This window comes from Agelaius phoeniceus, chromosome 29, assembly GCF_051311805.1.
Source record: "Agelaius phoeniceus isolate bAgePho1 chromosome 29, bAgePho1.hap1, whole genome shotgun sequence".
Lineage (NCBI taxonomy): Eukaryota > Metazoa > Chordata > Aves > Passeriformes > Icteridae > Agelaius > Agelaius phoeniceus.
In genome coordinates, this window is record NC_135293.1 from 1,560,288 (window position 1) to 1,575,756 (window position 15,469).

Below are 15,469 nucleotides of genomic sequence, written 5' to 3' on the forward strand. Positions count from 1 at the left end.
GCTCACAGAGCCCCCCTCACATGCTCCTCCCGTGAATTACTGTGTTCTGCAAATTAATGATGGAGCAAGGGCAATTAAAAGGGAAGAAAGCCAGGGTAATGCATCATAAAAGGGGCTTTATTCTTTTATTTTGTCAATTGCAATTTAGATTTAATTATTTATGGTAATACTTCAGAGTGCGCTAGTAAGGCTTCTATACAGTGATTTATAAAAGGAAGGAAATGTAAGTAATAAGTAATGTTCCCTGCCCTTAAATCTTTGCTGGGGTGGAGAGAGCCATGCACCAGCCTTCTGTGTATGCAAAGTGCCAATTAGCAAAGTGCTATTGTAAAACACAAAGGTTTAATCAATGAGAAAAATCCACTTGAAAACAGCGAGCGTGCTGATTCCGGTCAGAAAAATGGCCACATTTCCATGCAGTAAATGGCTTTTAATGTGCAGCTGAGGAGCACTTGGAGGGGGCACGTGGCTCCTTCGAGTGGCACAGGGACCTGAGCACTGCCATGGGCCAAAAGCAGCTGTGCCCTGCACACCTGGGCAGGAGCAGCTCCTGCCCAGCCACACGAGGGACACGCACAATGAGAGGTTTTGGGGTGCTCAGTTATCCTGCACACACACAATGAGAGGTTTTGGGGTGCTCAGTTATCCTGCACACGCACAATGAGAGGTTTTGGGGTGCTCAGTTATCCTGCACACACACAATGAGAGGTTTTAGGGTGCTCAGTTATTCTGCACACACAGATTAGGAGGTTTTAGGGTGCTCAGTTATCCTGCACACACACAATGAGAGGTTTTGGGGTGCTCATTCGTTCTGCACACACACAATGAGAGGTTTTAGGGTGCTCAGTTATCCTGCACACACACAATGAGAGGTTTTAGGGTGCTCAGTTATTCTGCACACACAGATTAGGAGGTTTTAGGGTGCTCAGTTATCCTGTACACACACAATGAGAAGTTTTGGGGTGCTCAGTTATCCTGCACACACACAATGAGAGGTTTTAGGGTGCTCACTCATTCTGCACACACACAGATTAGGAGGTTTTGGGGTGCTCACTCATTCTGCACACACAGTGAGAGGTTTTAGAGTGCTCAGTTATTCTGCACACACACAATGAGAGGTTTTAGGGTGCTCAGTTATCCTGCACACACACAATGAGAGGTTTTGGGGTGCTCAGTTATTCTGTACACACAGATTAGGAGGTTTTAGGGTGCTCACTCATTCTGTACACACAATGAGAGGTTTTGGGGTGCTCAGTTATTCTGCACACACACAATGAGAGGTTTTGGGGTGCTCATTCATTCTGCACACACACAATGAGAGGTTTTAGGGTGCTCACTCATTCTGCACACACAGATTAGGAGGTTTTGGGGTGCTCACTCATTCTGCACACACAGTGAGAGGTTTTAGGGTGCTCAGTTATTCTGCACACACAGATTAGGAGGTTTTGGGGTGCTCAGTTATCCTGCACACACAAAATGAGAGGTTTTAGGGTGCTCACTCATTCTGCACACACAGATTAGGAGGTTTTGGGGTGCTCAGTTATCCTGCACACTCACAGTGAGAGGTTTTGGGGTGCTCAGTTATCCTGCACACACACAATGAGAGGTTTTGGGGTGCTCAGTTATTCTGCACACACACAATGAGAGGTTTTGGGGTGCTCACTCATTCTGCACACACACAATGAGAGGTTTTGGGGTGCTCAGTTATCCTTCACACACACAATGAGAGGTTTTGGGGTGCTCACTCATTCTGCACACACACAATGAGAGGTTTTAGGGTTCTCACTCGTTCTGCACACACACAATGAGAGGTTTTAGGGTTCTCACTCGTCCTGCACACACACAATGAGAGGTTTTAGGGTGCTCAGTTATCCTGCACACACACAATGAGAGGTTTTAGGGTTCTCACTCGTCCTGCACACACACAATGAGAGGTTTTAGGATGCTCACTCATTCTGCACACACACAATGAGAGGTTTTAGGGTGCTCACTCATTCTGCACACACACAATGGGAGGTTTTGGGGTTCTCACTCATTCTTCATACACACAATGAGAGGTTTTAGGGTGCTCACCACAGAAGCTTTATGGCTCTGGGTGGGTGAACAGGGAACAGCAAGGCTTGGTGCTGTGCCCATCAGCAATTTGGGAGCTATTCCCCTCTCCAGACTCATCTCCAGGCCTCATCTGTCTCTGCTGCCTGGTTTCTCACAGCTTCAAGGGGCACATTTGACTGTGCAGCTCCTGGGGAGGCCTCCCCCAATTTCCTGCAGCCATGCCAATTCATGGTACTCACACAAACAGCAGAACCCTCAAAAAAGGGTAATACTTTCCATTTAATGATACCACTGAAAATAATCATGGAATCAGTAATTTCCAGTTCCATGGCTGCCTTTGACCATATGGAAGAAACAAAGAAAATGTCCATATTGAAGCAAAGAGAAAAGAGAAGGAACATGCCTGTGTCACACCTTTCAATTATTGTTCTCTTCAGCTTCCCAAGGAGGAACAGCGGGCAGAAAGTAGTGTGGTGCTTTGGATTTTTAATTTAAATGGCAGTTTCCTTTAAATAGAATGCTCCTGCCACAGAAAGGTTTAAATCACTGACTGAGATCAATTAGGCTCAGAAAGAAGGGAAGTATTTTAATGGTCCTTTGATTGCAGAGGCCACAGCTCCTCCAGAGCTGCACTGGGGGAGTCCCAGCTCGGCCCAGGCTCTGCTCTGGGATCTGCTCCCTGCCAAGCTGGGAGGTGATGCCCTCCAAAATCCACAATCCCAGGGGTTTCCCATCTCTCTTCCCAGCACAGGGAGGGCACCAGCACCGTGTGCCTGGGGGCTGCAGGGCCCGGGGTGAATCAGGGCAGAAATGGGGTCAGTGCTGTGGCCAAATGGAAGCTGGCCAAGGGATTACAGGAATGTGACAGAGCCCGGGGCCATCTGATGGGAGGGGACATTGTCAGAGCAGGGACAGCTCCTCTCACAGGCTCTGCAGCTGTGGCAGACAGAGCTGGTTGCTGTTTGGGGAGCTGCACAGACCAGCCTGGCTGAAATGGGATGGCCCAGGAGCCCCTCCAAGGGCAGGAGCCATCATCAGCTCACTGCCCACTCATCCTCAGCTCCAGAGAGACCCACACAGCTGGTACCAGGCAGCACCCCCAGGGCACAGGGCAGGGAGGTGCTGCAGGTCAAGAGGAGACACAACATCTGGCCCAACATCTGCACAGCAAGCAGGTAAGAGCAGCCAGCCCCATCCCAGCAACCTGCAAACTTCCTGCACGGACATCTGTGAGCAGCCAGAGGGAAAACAGCACAAACCCTCACAGCTCAGGATCCAAGGACACTGCAGAACTACAGGAGGGGGAAACTTGGCTGCAAGCAGCAAGGTGTCTGCAGAGCAGTGCCAGATTTCAGCAGGGCTCAGGCCACACCACCGGTGCATTCTGTGTCTGGCCAGCACCAACCCTTCCTGAGGGCACAGTTCCCCCAAAAGGGATCCAGATCCCTCTGGAGCAGTCAGGCAGCACGAGGGATCTCCCAGCTCTGCTGGAATCTCCGAGCAAACCTCACCCCAAAAAGGAGGGACAGCCAAGATGTTTGCTCCTTCCCAGGAAAATGAAAACCACGAGAGAACTGGGGTCTCTCAGCCATGGTTTGGAGAGGCCTTGATGCTGCCATGTCCCTGTCAGCACTGAGCACACAGGACTCCTGTGCACTCAAAATTCAAATGGACCCCAATTTTCACAGGCACTCGGGTATCAGTGGGGGCTCTCCTTACACAGAGAGGCTGTAGAGCTGCAGAACACCTGAGCTCTCCATCCACGCCTGCAGAGCTGCAGTTTGCTTTGCAAACTGATTTTGCCAGGTGTGGTTACAGGAAACCAGTGGCAAGAACAAGACCCTGGAGCCCTGACTCCAGATTTCCACTGATTCCCCACTCCTGACTCCACTGCACCAAGAGCCAGGAGTGGAGATTCCCAGTGCCCACTTTCACCACAAAGCCAACAGAGCCACCCTGAGCCCGCAGAGCAGCACCCACTGACTCTGGGTGCTCATAAAGACCCTGCAGAGCCTCAGCTCCAACACCAACATAGGATAAATCCCTGGATAAACCCTGGGGCACAAGGCTCGTGGCAGCTCCCTGCCACGCTCTGCAGTGCTGCTGCCACCCCAGCCAGCTCAGCTGAAGCTGTGGGTCTCTTTCTGGACACCATCTGAGGTGCAGACTGACCCCCAGCCAGCACTTCACCCCAGCATGAACCTCCCAGAGCCCAGCTCGCCCGCCAGGCTCACGAAACGAAAGAAGAATAAAATACAACTTTATCTTTCTGCACGTGAGTGTTCCTCCCTGCAAAGAGGGATTAAGCACGAACCCAGCAAAACTCAGAGAGAGGCAAGGGCAAAACACATCCCCACTTGTCTGCTGCAGAGAGGATGGAAAGCACCCTTCCAAAAACATCTCCCAGCAACAAAAGGTCGCGGATCCATTCAATCCCTGTCATCCTAATAAACCCTGATAACCAAGTGATTACGTGAAAAGCTGTCAAGGGCTCTGCTGACCAGAGCAGCCCTCTCACCAGCTTCAAGCAGCTTTGCTGGGGAGGAAAAAAAAAAACCTCATAATTCAATCAGCTTGGAAAAGTCTATTCCCCACTGATCCCAAGCGATCAGCCTTCATGTCGAAGGAACATTACACTCAAGTCGCTGAAGATTTTCACTTCACTTCTTTTTTTTTTTTTTTCCCCTTCCCCTTTTCATTTTTTAAAGCAGGAATTGAAAGGCAGCACAGATAAAAACTGTGTTGAACTGGAACTGGTTCACTCAGGGGAAGGAGAAACATAATGCTCTTTCTTGAAATGCTGTTTGGAATCCAGCCCCAGAAAGTAACCTGACAACAGTCACCAGCAGTGTCTGACAGATGCTGAAAGGCAGGAGCAGGAGGGGACAATATGGGTAAGATGGGGTTGGGAGAAGGTGGGGGAAGGCTCTCAGGCAGCTTCCCCCCTTCTCTCCAGCTCTTTGGCAGCCTGAAATGAGGACCCAGCTGCCCTGTGTCCCTCAAGGTGGGGCTGGGAACAACGGGAAGGCACCGGCGGAGAGTTCAGGATGCTGGGAGATGAAACACTGCATCCTCAGCTATTGAGAAGGGGGAGGAAAGGAGCAGAGCCACTCACTCTCAGCAAGGCAGTCCATCAGCAGCACGGAGAGGACGTTCACGAGGGAGAGCAGCGAAGACATTCCAGGGCTGGGAAGGATCCTCATCCTCTGCAAAGGCGCTGGGCCCCAGCCGGGAAGGCTCCGGCTCAGCGGCAACTGCGGCGTCTCCCCAGCCTGGTCAGCACCTGTGGGGCACAAAGGGACAGCTCTGAGGCCAGGGGCTGGCCAGGGGCTGGGCAGGGGCTGGGCAGAGCCCGAGTGGCCACGGCGGCGCACGGTCCCTGCAGGGACAGGGGCACCTTCCCTTCCCCAGGGTGGCACTGAGGGGTGGCACTGGGCACCCACCCGGCTCCATGGGGTGAGCCCGGCTCCATCAGAGGCTCCAGCTCCATGGGGTGAGCCCAACTCCATGATGGGAGCCCAGTTCCATGGGCAGAGCCCAGCTCCACAAGATGAGCCCAGCTCCACAGGATGAGCCCAGCCCCATGGACCAGCTCCATGGGGTGAACCCAGCTCTATGGGCAGAGCCCAGCTCCATCAGGGGCTCCAGCTCCATGGGATGAGCCCAGCTCCATGGGTTAAGCCCAGCTCTCTGGGTTGAGCCCAGCTCTATGGGCAGAGCCCAGCTCCACAAGATGAGCCCAGCTCCACAGGGTGAGCCCAGCCCCATGGACCAGCTCCATGGGATGAGCCCAGCTCCATGGATTAAGCCCAGCTCTATGGGCAGAGCCCAGCTCCATGGGTTAAGCCCAGCTCCACAAGATGAGCCCAGCTCCACAGGGTGAGCCCAGCCCCATGGACCAGCTCCATGGGATGAGCCCAGCTCCATGGGATGAGCCCAGCTCCATGGATTAAGCCCAGCTCTATGGGCAGAGCCCAGCTCCATGGGTTAAGCCCAGCCCCATGGGCAGAACCCAGCCCATGTTTGGAGTTTAACCCATCAGGTTCTCTCCCTCCCCAGCACAGGACCCTCTGAAAAAAGGGAGATTTTTCCACGAAAGCGCAGGGCGAGGAAGCAAAGCTGAAACCTCATACATGAAAAACCCAGCAAGGAAAGCAACAAATGCCCCCCATGAGAGATGCTCCTGCCCAGACAGGCCGTGCTCCCCCAGCACAGCAGCCCTGACCCCGAGCCAGGTGTCACTGGGGGTGTCCCAGAGCCCCTCTTGCACAGGAAACACACACTGGAAAGGCTCCAGCAAGGCTGGGCTTGCAGCAGCCACTCTGCACGTCTGAGAGCCCCTCCACCACTCAGTGCCTCAGTTTCCCCACTTGCACCACACAGAGGTGGAAGAGAGGCGAGCCACACAAAGCTGGAGGAGAGAATACCTGGAGCAGGGGCTGCCACAGCTGATCCTGGTGGATCGAGCCCATGCAGCCTCCACAGGAGGTGAGGGAGATTTTCTCCTGCCCGGTTCTGCCCTGGACGTGGCAGCAGGACAGAAGCAGCAGATCAGCAGGGCTGTGGCAGGGCAGATCCAGCTCAGCACCAGCCTGCCAGCACATTTCCATGGAGACAAACTGCTGCCTCCAAAGGGAGCTCCCTGCTCACAGCTTTATCCTGATCCCCGTGCAAAGCTGGAGTGGCATGAAGGCAGCTGTGTGTTCTCAGCCCTGTGTGGCAACACTGGGAAACGCTTCCCTCAGTCACACAGGTGGGATCTGCCCCAGAAGGGCTGAAAATAGAGTGGAAGCTGCAGCCACAGCCTCCTCCCGGGGTCGGCAGCTCAGAGGTTTCCACCAGGCAGGCTCTGAGCACGGGATAATGGCCAGAGCTGGGCAAGGATCTCTCAGATCTGACAGATTCCTTCCCGCTATCGTTCCTCCAATTAGAAATCAAACCCGGGGTTTATCACCTTTTGGAGGAAAGCCAGGTAGGAGATATTGTACAATGATCAAAGGCTTTGAGAGGACTAAGGGGATAGTGAGGCTGTTTAAGCTTTCTGACACACATCGGGGTGGGAGACTGTCGGGACAGGCAGTGTGAAGGGGCATTTTCATCTTTTTCTGTCCCATTAACTCTCCAAGGCTGAACTGTGCAGAATTAAAAGAAAAGCCAGGATAAACAAGACGTCCCCATACGTACTCAGCCCTAAAGAACAACTTTTCAGAGAGAAGCTTTGGACTTTGAGGATTACAAAGCCTCTGCTGTGTGCTCTGTGCTAGCCCAGATCCACCACGCTTCAGTGACAAACGAGCACAAATACTGGAACAAAAAAAGGGAAAAAAAAACCACCCCAATCCTATCACTGGGAATCTCTTCAAATGTTTGTTCTAGACACACTCAGAGAAACACAGAGAGGCTCCAGCCAGCCCCAGCTCGGGGTTCACAGGGTTCCAGGGCACAGAACAACACGTTGGGGTTTCTTTTGTGGCTGTCAGGGGTGAGCAGAGAGTGGGAGCAGCGTGAATGGCTGTGATGGGAACTGTTAATTAAACTGGGGATGTGGCAGCGATGCCAGCACAGCACACAGAGCTGTGCTGCAGCTCCCTGGCTCTCCCTTCTCCCGTTCCCACCAGCGAGGCTGGCGTTGCAGGGAGCAAGAATGCACCCGGCTATTTCGGGTGCCTGTGTCAAAATAAAACCCAGCAAACCCCGCTGGCCCAGCCACCGTTTCAGAAACTCCTGTTTTCCTTTATCAGAGCAGCACATCCACCCCCACCAGTGCCAAAAATGCCACCAAACACCTCCTTGAGCCTCGTGTGCTCCCCAGACACGGCAGCGATGATCCTCCACAGCTGAGAGCAGCCAAGAGAAGCAGCACAATCCCTAAAGTCCCCCCGGGATGGAGCTGAATGTCAGGGAAATGTTCTGCCTCCCCCAGAGAGAGGAGCCTGGCAGTGCCACCCTCCCACAGCCAGCACGGCTTTTCCTGCCCTGTAATGGGCTCTGAAGGAGAAGGTCTGGAAAAGGAGATCCAGAACAGCTCCAAGATGAGAGGAGGAGATGCCAGAGGGTGACACTTCCACTCCAGTGCTAATGTGCTTCCCCAGCCCCTGCCGGAGACACAGAGTGCTGGCAGAGATATTAGGGCATGTCAGCCTCGATCCAGCAGCTCATCCTTCAGAGCAGCTCCATCCCTGCTGGCCCCTGGCTGAGGCACTGCCAGGACAGCAGGATGTGCACAGGACAGGCTGGGGCACAGCTTGCCCTGCCTCCTTGGCAGGCAATAGGAGCAGCCACAGTTCCTGTCCCCACGCTGCTGCCACACAAGGAGGCTGAAACCCAGTGGGAATCGTTCTGGTGAGAGCTCCAATCCCAAGGGGCGCTGCCACCCCTGCTCTCCCCTCCTCAGGGCTTACCTTGCTCTCTCTGGAGCAGGTCTGCTCAGCCCTGCCTGTCTCTGAGCACCCAGCCAAGCTCCTGGCACCAGCCGAGCCAACATAATGGCACTTTTCCTGTGCTGCTCCACAGACCTGCAAAATTCGCTAAATTCCCTGGCACAGGGTCCCCTGCAACACAAGCAAACCACCTAATAGACCTCAATCCTTGCTAAAGAATGCAATTAAGTGAAGCCACGGCCCCCAGTGGGGTCAGATTTGTGCTAGATACGGTCACATTTCAGGAATAAGATTAATTCTTACAGTAAAGGAGCTCCTGTAAGACATTCATTCCTGTGTGCTGCCTAATCTCCAGCTCTAAGCAAGGCCATGTGTGCAGCTTGCAGGGGCAGAGCACGGGGCCTTGCAGAGCATTATTAAAAATAATAAAAGTGAGGAGTGTTTGCAAGGAGCAGCCTCCCAGTGCGGCTCCTGCAGCTGGGAGCCAGCCAGGAGCCAGGGGAGCGAGGCACAGAGGCTGAAATGCTCTGAAGCACCCACATTTCTTAAGAGCTTAAGTTCCCCTGGGAGTCAAAGGGACTTAACCTAAGCTGCTAAGATGCTTTTGGAGATTTTCCCCCCAGCAAGTCCCATTTCAGAGGGTGCTGGACACCTAACTCCCTTAAGCTGCTTTGGGAATGGAGGGGATACAGGAGGAGGGGTTTGGCTGCCTTGGTCCTCGCTGCTCAGGGAGGGAAATGCTGCTAAAAGCCAATATCTGCACAGTGACAGGCACGGGGATGGGGCAGAGCTGGGCAGGGGTTTTCACAGGAACACAGAATGCTGCAAGGGACATTCAGGATCGTGCTGGAGACAGGGACACACCTTCCTTTAGACCAGGCTGCTCAGAGGTGGCCTTGAACAGTCCCAGGCATGGGGCATCATCCACAGCCTCTCTGGGCAACATTTGGCCATATGTTACCTGTTCTTAGCCCCCACGGAGCTGGTAATTGGAACGTTTGCTCTGTGTTTGAAAAAAATCCAGGAGGGAGGAACCATGCATTCATTTCAGGTTCATTAAGAATATGACAACCTGGAGAAATAAATCACCAAAAAAAAAAAAAAAGCAAAAAAAAATTTAAAAAATAAGCACTTGGGCTTCTTTTGTGTTTCACCTGCCTGTGAGAAGGAGAAGGGCGATTTTAAAGAAATTCTGTGCAAAAAAAGTTCCACTAGGATCTAGGAGATGATTAAATATCTTCATTTCCAGCAGCTGCCGAGGGAGAATTGCTCCCATTAGGCCCATCAATGGAAGCAAACACCTTGCAGGCACAGGGCTGCACTGGGGGCTCCTCCTTGCAGCAGCAGCAGCAGCTTCGTTTGTGCTGCACATTAACAGAGGTCAGTGGGTCACTTCATTTCCTCCCAGCAACCTCTTTAAAGAGAGAAAGAAAAGCTTTTAGCACAACCACCAGCTCATTTGTCACCTCCCCTGGGGAGGGCAGAGATGAAATTTGAATTCGCTGCCCCACAGCTCCAGCTTGCTCCTCTGGCCTTGGTAAACCCAGCCTGGCCAGGGCTGGGACAGGGACTTGGCCCGGGGCAATGAGGAGGTGCCAAGGTGCAGAGCTGGCTCTGGAGCCCTGCACAGCCCAGCAGGTACAGGATGGACTGGGCTGGACAGGACCCCAGAGATGCCCTGGTTCCCTCAGAGGCAGGGATGGCACTCAGGGATCAGGGTACCCAGAGATGCCCTCATTCCCCTAAAGGCAGGGATGGCACTCAGGGCATCCCTGAGGTACCCAGAGATGCCCTCATTCCCCCAAAGGCAGGGATGGCACTCAGGGATCAGGGTACCCAGAGATGCCCTCATTCCCCCAGAGGCAGAGATGGCCCTCAGGGCATCCCTGGGGTACCCAGGGCCCCTTCCAGCCTGGCCTGCAGCACTGCCAGGGATGGGGCAGCCACACTGGGTGCTTCAGGTGCCATCTCACCAGCTGTGCAGTTCTCAACAGAGGCCTGATCCTGCCCAAAGGAAAAAGGGTGATGGAGCATTTCACCTTTGCACCCCAAAGCTGCTGGACAGAGTTTCTCCTCTGGGCCTGAATGCAGCTCCCCAAGGCACTGCTGAAGGCAGGCCAGGGGTTTGGCAAACACAATTAGAGCAGGCAGCAGAGATCCTTCAGAGTGAAGCATGGCTGTTTATCTATCACGGAGTTACTTAGATCTTAAAAAAATATTTACAAGAAAGAGGCAGAGCATTATCTTCCACGGGGAAACAAACACAGATGGAGGGGAAAAAAAAGAGCTTTGATCAGGACTGTCTTCGGTCCCATTCGCTGCTTTTCATCCCCAGATCTCCAAGTGCTTTAATATGACAGAATTATCCCTTTCTACAATGTGGGAAACCAGAGGAAACTGCACACCAAGACAGCTCGCTGTGTTTGCACGTATACACACACACAGAGCCTCTCTTTCTCTCCTTTTGTTCCCCCTGTGGCATTTCTGCTCCTCCCACGTGTGTGAGGTGCCCAGCACTGTCCCCAAGCAATGGGCACAAGGGACATTTTGGGGCGCAGCCCTGTGGGTGCTCCAGGATTCGCTGCTCCCTGCCCGGGCTGTGATGGCACAGCAAGGGTTAAGCTGTGGTCACTGCAGGACAAAGCAGAGGGAGAGCTCAGGCCAGGGCTGGGATGGTCAGGGGGAATTAATTTCGCCCTGCAGTGAGGGCTGTGACAGGCAGGGATGTGTCAGGAGTGTTCAGCAGGTGCAGCCCAGCACCAGGATGGGGATGGGGAGGAGGAGGAGGAGGAGGAGGAAGCACAGCTCCCCTGGCCTGGCTGCACCCTGCTGAGGGAGCCCATCCACACCCTGGGCACTGTGGCCACAGCACAGGGAGGAGCCCAAAGGATCCCCCTGCTCCAAGTCCAGACAGAGGCAGCCCCAGAACCACCAGAAACCCCAGGAGCATCCTCATGGACCAGTGCAGAGCAGGAGATGCGGCTCTCTGCAGGGCTGGGCTCTCCTCCAGGATGCACAAAGGGAAGGATCTGACCCAGGGCCCCCATTCCCCTCCCCTCCCACACAAATTCTCCCCATCCTTCAGCATTTCCCAGCAAACCACCCCAATCTCTGCCGAGCGGCCCTGGGCAGCACAAACCGTCAGCTAAAATTGCCTTGTGGCTCAGGGTAATGCTGCACGTTTCTTTTTCCCTGCCTCTGGGCTTTATTTATTTATTTAGGAAGTCATTCATCATTAGGGCCAGCTCAGCTGCCTGACAGACTGGGAGCTCCTCAGGGCACAGACTGCATCCCTGTGTCTCTGTGCTGGCACTGGCAGTGCTGGGGAGGAAACGCATCCCAGCCCATCCTGCAGCTCTGCCAGGGCCACCAACAGCACCCTGTGACACTCAGCACTGCTAAACCACCAGCATCTCCCTCCCAGGGCCACCAATATCACCTTGTGACACTCATCATTGTTAAACCACCAGCATCTCCCTCCCAGGGCCACCAATATCACCTTGTGACACTGAGCACTGCTAAACCACCAACATTCCCCTCCCAGGGCCACCAATATCACCTTGTGACACTCAGCACTGCTAAACCACCAGCATCTCCCTCCCAGGGCCACCAATATCACCTTGTGACACTCAGCACTGCTAAACCACCAGCATCCCCCTCCCAGGGCCACCAATATCACCTTGTGACACTCAGCACTGCTAAACCACCAATATTTCCCTCCCAGGGCCACCAATATCACCTTGTGACACTCAGCACTGCTAAACCACCAGCATCTCCATTCCAGGGCCCCCAATATCACCTTGTGACACTCAGCATTGTTAAACCATCAACATCTCCCTTCCAGGACCACCAATATCACCTTGTGACACTCAGCATTGTTAAACCACCAGCATCTCCCTCCCAGGGCCACCAATATCACCTTGTGACACTGAGCACTGCTAAACCACCAGCATCTCCCTTCCCAGGGCCACCAATATCACCTTGTGACACTGAGCACTGCTAAACCACCAGCATCTCCCTTCCCAGGGCCACCAACACCACCTTGTGACACTCAGCATTGTTAAACCACCAACATTCCCCTCCCAGGGCCACCAATATCACCTTGTGACACTCAGCACTGCTAAACCACCAGCATCTCCCTCCCAGGGCCACCAATATCACCTTCTGACACTCAGCACTGCTAAAGCACCAACATCCCCCTCCCAAAGCTCCTGCTCCCCGAGCCTGGCACCTGGGCTGATGGGTGACACTGAGTTATGCACCCAGCACAAGGGAAAAAGAGGAAATCTCAACCAAGAGCCCAAAGAGCTGCTTTTGCTGCCCACACCAGCAAAAGTGCAATGGCCTTTCTCATGTCTGGAGTCCAAGCTAAAAAAAAAAAAAGATTTTTTCTGAGATCAAGTGCAGGTTCAGGTCAGCTCCACATTCCTGGGGAGGAAAGACTGCCTGGCCTCACATCTCTGCGTGTCCAACTAAGAACACAGGAAATCCACTCAGCAATGAGGAGCTGGTGCTTTCCTGGCTTGCAGCATGGCACCAAGATGACCTGGACCAGGAAGAGCCCATCCAGATGGCATCAGTCCCTCTGACCAGGCTAATCCCTCCAGCTTTGGCTTTCTGCTCCCCTCACACAGAAATCTGGATGCTGCTGCATCTTGTGACCTTCTCCAGCCTCCAAAGCGCTCGGCCAGGTCTGCACAGGGACCCCCTTTGTGCTCAGCAGCAGGGAATGACAGCCAAAGGAGGGGGGCAAAGCCCATTCCTGGCACTGCTGCTCCTCCCTGATGGCAGCTCACCTGCTGACAGACACCTGCCTGGCCTTCCCCCAGCTCCTCAACTCTCCTGGGGACTGGTTTCTCACAAATCAGGTGCTTCTCACCAAAAACTCTCGTGCAAACCATCCCCTGAGGACAAGCAGTGGGTTCTCAGCCCCTGCAGCCAGGCCAGGAGCAGGGGAAATCAATCCAAGCCCACAGAGATCCCTGCTGCAGGGTGCAGAGGGTGGCAAAGCTGCTCCTCTCCTCCTCCTGGCCCAGCAGAGCATCTCCCACCAGCCCACAGCACGAGCAGAAGGAAAAAAAAAAAGAGATGAAAAATCGAAAGGAAGGAAAAAACCATTCAAGAAAGTTAATTAGGAACACGAGGGTGCCTTATCAGCTCCAGCTGTGAGTGCTGGGTGGGTGTAGGATGTCACCAACCCCTGCCAAGAACGAGCTCCTCATTACCGGGATCGCCGATCGATCGCCGATCAATCGCCTCCTTCTGTTGTCTCCATCAGCTCCTGCTGCTCCTCTGAGCACACCCAGGGCCACCAGGGCAAGGCCACCAGGGCAGGGCCACCTGGGCAAGGCCACCAAGGCCAGGCCACCAGGGCAGGGCCACCAGGGCAGGGCCATCTGGGCAATGACACTTTGGGCAGAGCCACCAGGGCAGAGCCACCAGGGCAAGGCCACCAGGGCCACCAGGGCAAGGCCACCAGGGCAGAGCCACCAGGGCAAAGCCACCTTGGGCATCACCCCAGGGAGGGCAGCACTAACAGCCCCAGCTGCCTCCAGATTTTGCCCAGCTCATTTTGGTCCCCAAGCAGAAACAGTCCCCAGCAATAGGAGTTATGAGTGAAATGACCCCCAAAAATATCCCCAACCTGCATGCAGGCACGCACCTCACACCAAAAGCAAAGTAGGAAATTCTCTCTAAATGCAACAACCTGGAAGATTTAATCAGCCACAGGCAAGGAACCCAGCCCAAATAGCCCCAAGAGGCTTCCATGGAGGATGCTGGTCTGGATTTACACTGAGTTAAGTGCTCATCATGAGGGTCCCCCACACCTGAGATACAGAGGGACTGTCCCTCCTTTCTCAGCAATTCCAGCCCAGGAACACCCCAAGCCAAGAGCCTTGGGAAGCACAAGAGAAAAGAGATCAGTTTCCTTTTTAAGGCCTGCAGCCCTCATGGGCAGCCTTGTCTGCACATCCCTGGGCAGCAGGCTGGGAGAGGCCCCGGGGTTGCTGCAGCGCACTCTGCTCACCGGTGAAAAACACACAGGAAACAAAAGGAGGGAAGCAAACACGCAAAGTTTCTCCTAATTGCTGTCTGATGGTAAATGGAAATCCTCGTGGCAGCAGCGCAGCTGATGAGCTCCTTGCTCTCCTCACACCCGTGGAAGAGGCAGAGCTGTGCTCCAGTGAGGAGGGGACAGAGCAGCAGCCACAAAACCCCCAGCAAATCCCCCTGCAGGCGAGGAGGGGCTGCTGGGCTGCAGCAAGGAGGATAAAGAGCCTTGTCTTTCTCTGTCCTGGCACAGAGCTGCCTTCATCACCGTCCTGCTGATTAGTGACCAGCAAGGAAAGCTCATCAAGGTGATTAGGAGGTGTTCCCTTCCCTGGGTGTTGCTCGGGAGGGCTCAGGGCAGGGCAGCTCCACAGCCCCAGGCCCAGCAATGCCCTTTGTCCACCCAGGACCGACAGTGCTGCCACCAAGCCCCACTCAGAGTGCACCCCCTGGGCACTGAGATGCTCCTGGGCCTGCCCTCTGGAGCTCGCCCTGCTGCCTTCTCCTTCAGCACTCGTCCCCTCCCCACGTGCCAGGCACTCCAGCCCCGCCAGCCAACACAGGGGGTTAAATTCCATAAAGAGGATTTGGTTTTGAGCTTGCAAGACAGAAGATGAGCAAATCCCTCCCCTTGCTCTGGCAGGAATCCTGTGTCTCAGACCCACCAGCCAGGGGAGATTAAGAAAGGAGGAGAGAAAGAAAAAAACCCATCCATCACTTGCTGTTGTGATCTCATCTGAATTTAAGAGCTAAGCTGGGAGGATGCTGGGTCACTGCTTGGGCTGGTGGAGCCCTGCAGACCCGGGGACACCAGAAGAGACTGGACAGAGTCTGAGGCTGCGCTGCTCAAGGTCAGCAGCAGGGTCAGGAAGCCACGTCCACACTCCATGCTTGATTTCCCTCTGATTTAATTCTGGGCTGTCTGTCTGGGGAAGCCTCTGGCTCTTGTCACATCCTTGCAGAGAGCCCCAGCTGCAGCAGGT

At 54.2% G+C, this 15,469-nt stretch overlaps 1 protein-coding gene across 1 annotated transcript in view; it reads right to left on the bottom strand.

The window, feature by feature from the left end:
* Nucleotides 1-15,469, bottom strand: part of PTPRS (protein tyrosine phosphatase receptor type S) — a 167,552-nt gene that overhangs the window by 100,454 nt on the left and 51,629 nt on the right. The window contains exon 2 of the mRNA XM_077191543.1: nucleotides 5,171-5,338. Within this exon, the coding sequence (XP_077047658.1) occupies nucleotides 5,171-5,258 (88 nt within the window). The 5' untranslated portion in view covers nucleotides 5,259-5,338. The remainder of the gene's footprint in view (nucleotides 1-5,170; nucleotides 5,339-15,469) is intronic.